The 10251-nt window shown below is 47.6% G+C and overlaps 1 protein-coding gene across 1 annotated transcript in view; it reads left to right on the forward strand.

Annotated features, from left to right (window-relative positions):
• The window catches only part of cdc5l (CDC5 cell division cycle 5-like (S. pombe)), a 30161-nt gene extending 21559 nt beyond the window's left edge, over nucleotides 1-8602 (forward strand). The window contains exons 14-16 of the mRNA XM_063184477.1: nucleotides 241-438; nucleotides 6337-6549; nucleotides 7227-8602. Coding sequence (XP_063040547.1) covers nucleotides 241-438; nucleotides 6337-6549; nucleotides 7227-7334 — 519 coding nt within the window. The 3' untranslated portion in view covers nucleotides 7335-8602. The remainder of the gene's footprint in view (nucleotides 1-240; nucleotides 439-6336; nucleotides 6550-7226) is intronic.
• The last annotated feature ends 1649 nt before the right edge of the window (nucleotides 8603-10251 follow it).

The following is a 10251-nucleotide window of genomic DNA, read 5'->3' on the forward strand; positions in this document are numbered from 1 at the left end:
CGTTCAACTGCATTGTGTATTGAAATTAATTATGTAAATTCCCCTAAAAAAATAAAGGGTTCAGATGCAAAACCCTCTAAATTGACCTGTTGTGCTCGATAATAAACTTGACTTCTTTTTTTCCCAGATCTTTAAAATTGGCTTTTAGAGGATGTTACATCTGAACTCTTCAAAAATCAAGGGTTTCCGTTCCATGTACAGTACAATGATCTTTGTTCCTTCCCAATTGTGTGTTTTCAGGCCAAGGAGCTGCTGGCGCAGGAGATGGAGGTGGTGAAGCAGGGCATGGGCCACGGGGACCTGTCCATGGAGGCCTACAACCAGGTGTGGGAGGAGTGCTACAGCCAGGTGCTCTACCTGCCCGGCCAGAGCCGCTACACCCGTGCCAACCTGGCCAGCAAGAAGGACCGCATAGAGTCCCTGGAGAAGAGGCTGGAGGTAAGGAGAAGATGGGATTAGCCTAGTGAGCCAGATTATAACGTAAATAATATAGTTTGGCACCGTACTATTGGCATTGCTGTGGAATTACAGTATTGTCTAGGTTTGGGACTAGCTTGGCCTTGTCATATGTAAAGCTGCAGTTAATTTACATTTATCCTCCATATTATGTCTGGGTCTTGTCTACTGGAAGGAGATTATTCTTGTTGGCAGATTACTGACCAATCAGTGAATGGGGTGGGGCCAAACGAGAATGCATTACATGAGAGCAGATTACATGTCACAAATAAACTCAAGCAATTGGGTAAAATGGAATGCACACATTTTGTGCTCCAAATACAGTTTACCCCTTCCACCAATACTTGTTTTTCGGCCATTCCAGAACCTCTGTAGTGTGGATGAAATTATTATGAGGGGATGGTTAGACCAGGCTAGAGGAAGGCAGCCCTATGGTAAATGTGTCCACCTAGACAAGGGCTGGATCTCATCGATCCTCCAGTGCTTCCTACGTGCTTGAGGCTCTACTTCATCGAGGACATTTTAGTACACGAAAAGGCGAGAGGATGGAGAAGGGAGGCAAGAGGCCAGAGAAGCCTGTCTGCATGTGGTGCGTAATGGCAATGTGATTCCTCCATCCTCAACTTGATTCCTTCTTTGTGTCCCTCATGGGAGGAAGGAAGGCAGGAGGATAGAGGAAACTGCAGGAGGAGGTATATTGAGATCCAAGCAAGGGCCTGACTCTTGGCAGCCACATTGGCAATGACGGTAGGCATCTGTTGTAGGTTAAGGAGACCAGGCCTTACCTCAATATACGGCGAGGCATAGGGATATGCACCGGGTTGACCGAGGGACATTAAAAAAGAATTGTGGTTAAAATTGTGATGAAGACTTGGTGGTTATTGCTTGAAATGTTACCTGGTGTGCATCAAACTAATGCTTCAAGATCCCTTTTTGTCATGGGATATTTTTGAACTGCACACATGCAGTGCTGCACCTCATGGGGAGTGTGATGTGGCGAAACACAATAATGGACTATGATTGAAATGCCATTTGCACAGTTCGTCAGATCATTTGCTCTTGGCAGTGGAACAGGCAGGATATTTGCAAGACACTCGCCATTTTGTTACGAAGTGTTCCCCTTGCATTTCTATGCACGGCAAATTATCCAACGCTTTCTCTTCCAATCGCAGAATCTCAACAACCCTCAGTGGTCCTACAGTGGTTATTGCCTTCTTTAACCAGCAGGTGGTAGTGTTGCTTAGCTCTTCGCTGGTGTCAGGAGCAGTAATGGCAGAAGAAATAATATTGAAGAGACTTTGTTTTGATAATGTTTGTAGAAGCATCAGTTCACAATTATTACTATTTACAAAAAAATCTTCAATTTGGAGCTTAATTGCCCTTTAATTACAAGCCATCATTCCGCCTGAGAAATGTGGCCCCAACACTTTTCCCCCCACCCCATCACATACGACTATGAGTGAAGATTTTTTTTTTCCCAGAAGGAAAATGGCCTCCAATTATATTTTCAGTAATTATGTCATTCATCACTTGATCCTTAAGATTCCCCCCCTTTTCCCGCCGTTCTCACGTTTTTGCTGCATGGAAGTTTCATGACTTCAGCCACATGAACAAACTCCAACCACTCCCTCCGTCCCCCCACCACACCCCTCTTTTTCAAGTAATTCCAGCCCATTGGCGTAAGTCGTCGTCGTTTTTTTGTAAGTAAATAAATAAATGAATGGATTGAATTGGTGACAGTTTAATCAGCTTAATCAAGCGAGGGTCAGGGACTAATGAAGAGTCCCGACGGTGTAATCATCAGGCGTCTACTAACTCTGCTTTACTGGGCTGCGTTAACGCCACTCAAAACAGCCCTCGGCCCTACACTGCAGACACCACCACCGCGATGTGGTACTGCTGCTCTGGTGAGAGAGACGAGGAGGAGGAGGGTGAGAGACTCATAGAGAGAGAGAGAGGGAGGGAGGGATGGATGGATTGAAAAGAATGGATGTAGAGAGACTGAAGAGGAAAGCGAGACTGGAGGGTGAGGGAGCGAGAGACTGAAGAAAAGTATGTTAGAAAGAGGTGGAGGGAGGGAAGGAGACAAGAGAGAGAGAGATGAAGCGACAAGAGAGTGAATGTAGAGATGGGAGAAGAGACTGAAATGAAATGAATGAATGGAGAAGGAGAGGTAGAGAGGAGTAGGGGAAGCAGAGACAGAGGGGAGAGGGGGTGAGGAAGAGTAGAGCGTATGGTAGAGACAGAGATGGAGAGGGAGGAGTAGGGAGGGAGCGAAAAAAAGGGAGGGCCAACGAGTGAGGAAGAGAGAGAGGCGCACATGTGCAAAGTTTCAGCTAATCAGGGGGTGCGGAGCGGCGCGCCATCGCTCCACAAAGGGTGCGTTTGTTTCATATTTTTTGGCTCGCAACACTGGGCGGAAACTTGGAGCCCATTCACACAGCAGCTCTCTTGCCGGGGCCACAGGGGCCGGGGGCGTCAAGAGTGTGTGTGGAAGTGTGGGCTTGTGTCTGCGGGAGTGTCGGGGTGTTGCTGTGTGTGGGTTAGTGCGCTCGCGTGTGTGTGTGTGTGTGTGCGCGTGCGCGTGTATGTCTGTCCCCCTTGTGTGTGTGTGTGTATGCAGAAAAGGGGGGAGACTTAATGTGTGTGTGTGTGTGTGTGGGGGGGGGGGTTATGTGTATGGGGGGGTTGCCTGTCTGCAGTGGCTTCATTGAAAGAAGCGCGAGCGAGGATTTCTAGGCCTGGCAGCTGCATACCACATTTATCAACCAGCAGCAGCAGAAGGAGCCTCTGAAGACACACACACACAGACGCACACACACAGAGACTTACACACACACACACACACACACACACACACACACACACACACACACACACACACACACACACACACACACACACACACACACACACACTAGTGCAAAACCCAAGGGCGCGAGGGATTATGCGTGTGTGTGTGTGTGTGTGTGTGTGTGTGTGTGTGTGTGTGTGTGTGTGTGTGTGTGTGTGTGTGTGTGTGTGTGTGTGTGTGTGTGTGTGTGTGTGTGTGTGTGTGTGTGTGTGTGTGTGTGAGCCCGTTTGTGTGTCTGTCTTGTGTGTGGTGTTGAAGTGTCTTGTGTCACCACAACCCCCCCAATCCCCTCATCCCTCATGCAGCAGCAACAGCCTCCATCCTCCCTTCCCTGGCGCCCTGAACCCCCCACCCCAGATCCCTCTCAGTGCAGGGCATGTGCACCCTGATATCCCCCCTCCTTCACCCCCTTCCTCAGTGCAGCAGAGAGTCAACAAGGCCAGTGGGTTCATGTGCCGGGGCCGCACACGACCGGCATGCTGCATGTGGAGACAGGGGGACGGGTGGAGGGTGCTGCTGCATGCCGTGATGGGATGGACGTGTGAAAGAAGGGAGAGAGGGAGAGAGAGGAATGGCAAGGCTAGAGGGGAGATGCGGGTTTGGGGGTGTGGGGGGGGTGCTGTCCATTTTGCTCGGTTTGCTGGGGTGAGACGTCAGCCCTTTACCCCGCCTTACACTTTCTCTCAGCATATGCTCAGTCACTGTTGTCATTGTGTCATGATACTGTCATGGGTATAGCCCAAGAGTTACTGTATCATTGGTGTACAGCCTCTATATTTTGCCCAGGTAGTCAGTCTGTCCTTGCCGTTCGTACACTACAATCACTTTTACAGATCCCTCTCTACGTTATGTCTGGGACGATGTTTTTTTTCTGGGAGCACGTTCTTGCTATAACCATTGTAGAAGTGTCACAGATTTGCAGCATTGGTCCAAATCTAACATTGCTGCTATAAGCTGCAGTGGCGCAGCAATGAGGATGCTGATTGGGCAAGTAGTGCCTATGGGGCTCCTCCCATAAGCAGGCTTCGTGTCCGGCCAGCCCAGCACGGTTGGTCCCTCAACTCCATCCCTTTTCCATTTTCCCTGTCCCACTCTTCATTGCTGCCCTCTCAAAAATAAAGCCATAGGCCCTGTGGTGGCCAACCAGTAGGGTACTCGTCTGCCATGCAGCCGACCCGGGTTCAATTTCCGGACCGGGTCCTTTGCAGACCCCTCCCCATATCTCTCCCCATTCGCTTCCTGTCCACCTCTCAAACTGTCCTATCATCAGTAAAGTCGTCAAAGACCAAAAAAAAAATCTTATAAAATAATAGACATAAAAAGGCCAAATAAAAGAGAGAGATCAGACATGAGAGTGTATGAAACGGGATCCATTTTGGACAGCAGAGTAATGGCCTGGTAATAGGGGAGCTCGCTGGAGACACAGTACAGCGTGCCGTTGCCATGAGACCTGTTGATGTTGGATGTTGGAACTTCTCTCCCCCGTCCTCCGTCCTCCTCCACCCCCAAAGTATTGTTTTTAGGCTAAGGCTGCTCTTTTGCAAGTCACAGCTAATTGTAAAACAAACCCTTTCTGAGACTTGCTTTTTTTTGGTCGAGCTGGTACTTCGTGTACAGATTCAGTTTTTTCTTCTTCTTCTTCTTCTTCTTCTTCTTCTTCTTCTTCTTCTTCTTCTTCTTCTTCTTCTTCTTCTTCTTCTTCTTCTTCTTCTTCTTCTTCTTCTTCTTCTTCTTCTTCTTCTTCTTCTTCTTCTTCTTCTTCTTCTTCTTCTTCTTCTTCTTCTTCCTTCCTGTCTTCTACAGCAGCCATGTTCTTTTTGCGCTGCCAGCATTTAAAAAAAAATCTATCTGAGCTTTTATCCAGATCTCCAATGAAGCATCAGTGTTAGAAAACAGAGCCGTTTGCATGAGTTGGCAGAATAGGGGTTTTTTTTATCTGAGGGGGAATAACTGGGCTCTAGGAATATTGGTGCGACCTGTCAGCACCTTCCAGAATGATGTGGAATTTCCCGTGCAAGATGTACGTACGCACAGGGATCTCTGGACCCGTGCCTCCTGTGGTCCTCTAGCGGAGAGGAATACAGAGTAATAAAAATGTATAATAATAGCGGTCTTTCTTTTGGGTCAGGTACCGTTACGCACTGACTCCAAACTAGCCATTTCCTAAAATCATTTTGTAACGCCACTGCCCTGAACGTTGCACTAAAGCTTGTTGAATGATTAAGAAATGATGGCTTTGATGATGATGATGATGATTGTGATTGTGCATTTGTCATGGAAGTCACATTTGGGAAATTAACCATTGGAACGGTTTCGCTTGGAAGCCAAAATGGGCAGCATATAATCATGGAATTTGGTCTGATGTGTCATCAGTGATTAAAAAATAATAATATTAAACTGAAATATTAACCCCGCCGACGAAAGTAGCGTATGCTCAATATACATTTTTAAACCACGAAATGTTTTGTGGTTTGATTTTGTTTGCTGTACTCCTATTCATATTGTTTGTATTGCATTTACTCATTGCCTATTTCTAATATTCCCTTCATACCTGCTCTACCCACTAGCTATCCTTAGTTCCTTTTAAAATGAAATGACCACACATGCATAAATAGACAAACTAACGAACAGCCATCCCTCCCCTTGCAGATCAGCCGGGGCCATGACAACATACCTCCTCTAGCCATAAACTGGTTCCTGGTTCTTAGTCATATGCGATCAAATAAAATTAAAGACAAAGTATTACATTAAATAAAAAAGAAAAAGTCCTGCATCAGCTGAGTCCACGTGACCTCATGCTTGGTCTGGCCATGAACTAGCCACGGTTCATAGTAGTGTGGTATCTAATTAAATACATAAAAAAACATAAACAAATCTAGTCATAAGTCAGCTTTATCGTCAATTTCTTTACATGCACTGGTCATACAAAGAATTGAAAATTACGTTTCTTACTTTCCCATGCAGAATCAAATCCAATCACAAGCATCCTCACATAAAACCCTCCTCCCTCCCTCCCTCCCCTGCAGATCAACCGTGGCCACATGACGACGGAGGCCAAGCGGGCGGCCAAGAGTGAGAAGAAGTTGAAGATCCTGCTGGGCGGCTACCAGTCGCGCGCCATGGGCCTGGTCAAGCAGCTGGGGGACCTGTGGGATCAGGTGGAGCAGGCGCACGTGGAGCTGCGCACCTTCAGCGAGCTCAAGAAGCAGGAGGACCTGGCCATCCCACGGCGCCTGGAGGTCAGTCTGACAGGAGGGCACGCACGCACGCACGCACGCACGCACGCACGCACGCACGCACGCGCACACACACACACACACACACACACACACACACACACAGTTTGTTAAGCAGGAGGACCTGGCCATCCCACGACGCCTGCAGGCGCGCACGCACGCACGCACGCACGCACGCACGCACGCACGCACGCACGCACGCACACACACACACACACACACACACACACACACACACACACACACACACACACAAAAGCAGGAGATCCTGGCCATGAAGTGTGGAATGCTTTTAAGAAGTTTGGCGTCACTCAATCCATAGTGGTGGTGTTCCGTGTTACATGGCTCCAAGCTTTCTCTGGTTTGAAATGGTTGATGTGATGCTCAAGTTTGGTTGCAGTCTCTCCTCTGACGCACAGTACGTCATTCATACGTGTTACTCTTGGTGTTGTGTTGTTCGGTTTGCCGGCGCTCTGGAGTGTGTTTCTCGACAATTTCTTAGCTAACTAAGTTAGCAACTTACTTACTTGCAATGCAATTTCCCATTGGAAACCCAGTAAGTTGCTAACTGGTCAGCAATGATGCTTTCGAGAAACGGGGTCCTGAGGGACATGCATTGAGGTTTACTCGGTCTCCTGGTGTTGATGTGTACTCATGGTGGTGGTGTCGTGTGTTTGCAGGCCCTGCGGGAGGACAACCAGCGGCAGCAGGAGCGTGAGAAGGAGCTGCAGCAGAGGTTTGGAGACCTCATGCTGGAGAAGGAGTCGCTGGGGGCAGAGAAGTTTTGAAGAGCTTTTAAAAGCCGAGCCGTCGTACCACATTCAATCGGGACTTTCATCCACTGAGCTGTTGAACTCGGAACCAGTACGCTCTCTCTCTCTAGCTCTCTGTACCTCTCTCTGTACCTCTCTCTGTACCTCTTTCTGTATCCCCGTCTCTCTCTCTCTCTCTGCAACTCTCTCTCTCTTTATCTCTGTCGTCTTCGGTCTCTGTATCTTGGTCTTGTCATTGCAGCCCAAAAGCATGTGCTCCATGACCGTGGATTGCTAATGCTATCTGAGACAGTGTTTCAAGCTTCAAGGGTGTCCGTGTCTGTACTATAATGTTGCTGTTTTGGCAGCTTTTTGGTTTCATGTCTCTTGAATGTGTGAACCATGGACATTGTGACTTGAGTCAATTTATCCTGTGTCAGAACATTAGCTTCAGAGCAGCGTTGAGATGCTTCAGACAGGTAGTGTCACCTGAGCTTTTAATCTGATGTAACACATCACAACATTTCACGGTTTTGAAAGTATCTCCAAACAAACAAAAAATGAAACAAAGAAAAAATGCTACGTGGACACAGCTACAGGACACACCTGATGAGAAACTGTATATAACATTATGGTTAGATGTGCGTTATTTTTATTACATCTGTCGGACTAGGCCCTCGTTTTCTGTTTGAATGTTTATTTTAGCATCCTGTACGTTGTTTTGCATCGAGTAAAATGAGAGGTCTCTCAAATGCAAACTAAGGAGGGCCTTTGGTAAAGTAATAAAATTTGCCGTCAATTCTAAAACTCTGTCCTTTTCCTGTTTTGGGTTCCTTTTTTGCTCATTATTATTATTATTATTTTGCTACATCCCACTCAGTCAGTATAGCGGCAGGTCATGTACATTCAGGCAGAGAGCCAGCGGAATTTTCAGTATTTAAAAAAAATCTACATCCTAATGAGTTATTCTTCATATTTCATCCACCTCTTTAACGCGTATCGGATTACGTTTTAAGCTCACACGTGCTTATTTTCTAGTCAGTTCAAGTCAATGGAGCGATTGAGCACCAGGCCCCTTGCCTTGACAAATTGACATTTTGTCCGCCACCTCAACTCTGAAAAAGTTACTGCCTGGCTGGGCTGGGCTTGCTTGGTCGGCTGGGTCCTTAGCTTGTGGTGTTATTGCTACCTTTAGAGGAAGGCCGCTGCGCTCACTGGTGGGGCTCCGGGGACTCTGGGCTGGGTAACTCTACCTCTGTGTTCATGTCGAGCAGTAATTACGCTATTCCATAAACACCACCGCCAGGGCCCCCATGGGAGGCCTGCAGGAGTGGGGCAGTGCAGTGGGGCTGGGAGGGAGGTAGAGGGTGTTGGGGCCTGGGGGTGGAGGAGGTAGGAGAAGGGGGTGACTGGGCGAGTGAAAAATTTACAGTGTAAACAGCAGGTAGAGGATTGGGTAGATCAAGCGGAGAGGAGAGGGGAGGCCGAGAACCTACTACGCCCAGCTGTTTTGTGGCGTCTAAAGACGGCATGTTTCTCTATGCATCCTTGTCTCTCTCTCTCTCTCTCTCTCTCTCTCTCTCTCTCTCTCTCTCTCTCTCTCTCCCCCCCGTCTCTTCCCCCCTCTCTTCCTCCCCCTCCCTCTCTCCCATGCCAGAAGTCCTGATTTGTTGAGATCCATGAAGTGGTTAAAATTCCCCCGTAGTATCAGGCCCCATTAGAAATCAAAACGTTGGATGTTCCTCAATGCTTTACAAGACCTGTCAACCACATACTCGAGTAGTATCAGTATAGAATGTTTTCTGACAAACGGGAAAAGATGGGAAATAAATAAATACCGATGAACAAAAAATGGCATGTGTAAGAACAACATAAGTTTACTTCGCAGCAGATGCGATGCATGGTAATGGCTTTGGTGTGTGAATTGCACGTGGAGATGAGATGGAAATGAGGGAGGATAATGGATGGACGGACCGACGCATGGAAGGAGTCGAAAACCCCAAAGAGATCAAGCCCATTTCCACTCCAGCACTGGAATACAATTTGGAAAAGACTCCAAACTGCTGCCGCCGCCACCACCACCGCTGCTGCTACTATTACATCTAATAAGAAAATCACTGCATTTGCAGTTTTTTCAGTGGGGCTGTTGAGATTGGGCTAGTCGTCATTTTCTTAGGCCGTGTTTTTACCCAAAAAAAGAAAAGAAAAAGAGAGACCTCAGGTCTCCTCTGTAATGGGGTTTTGGCAACTCGGGGAGGCCGCAAAACATTGTGGCTTTGATACGTCATTAAGGAAATTGTCAATTCATGTAAAATGTAGTCACTCTATCTGTGACGCCCTTACATCACTGGAAAAGCCATCATGCTGCTGCGGGCGCTTTGTCGGATGTTGGCTGAGTGAGGTTTAAAACAAAAAAAAGGACTGTGCTGTGGTAGCCAGATTTAATTAATTGCTCATATTGGATGGTTTGATCAGAGGCCCTTTGAGGTCCTCTACCCCCTGCGCGTACACACACACACACGCACACACGCAGGAAAGCTGACGGGGACAGAGGGGTCAGTTGTCCCAGACCCAGAGAGAGAGAGGGGACACAGAATTGGGTGCTCATTACACTGTATTATATATTGGTTGGTTGAAGCTGGGCCTTTTAGATGACTTTGTCCCAGGCCCAGCCAAAGCTATCAGAGGCCCTGCACACACTAACAGGCTCCAAGGTAACGGAAGAAGGCACAGCTTTTCACCATTGATGTGGAGAGAACAGAACGATTATTTGACCCTCTCGTTACTGCGTTATTAAATGAGGTTTGCACAGGATGACCTCACTGCTAGGCGCTCATAATACATGTGTACCTAATTATGATGTGAGGCAGGAGATGAAGGTCTCCTTTCTTAAGATGGTGTGTGTGTTCACTGTGCCGCACCATACGTAAGAGGGTTTGTGGTTGGTGTACCG

The sequence above is a fragment of the Engraulis encrasicolus genome, chromosome 19 (assembly GCF_034702125.1).
Source record: "Engraulis encrasicolus isolate BLACKSEA-1 chromosome 19, IST_EnEncr_1.0, whole genome shotgun sequence".
Taxonomy (NCBI): domain Eukaryota; kingdom Metazoa; phylum Chordata; class Actinopteri; order Clupeiformes; family Engraulidae; genus Engraulis; species Engraulis encrasicolus.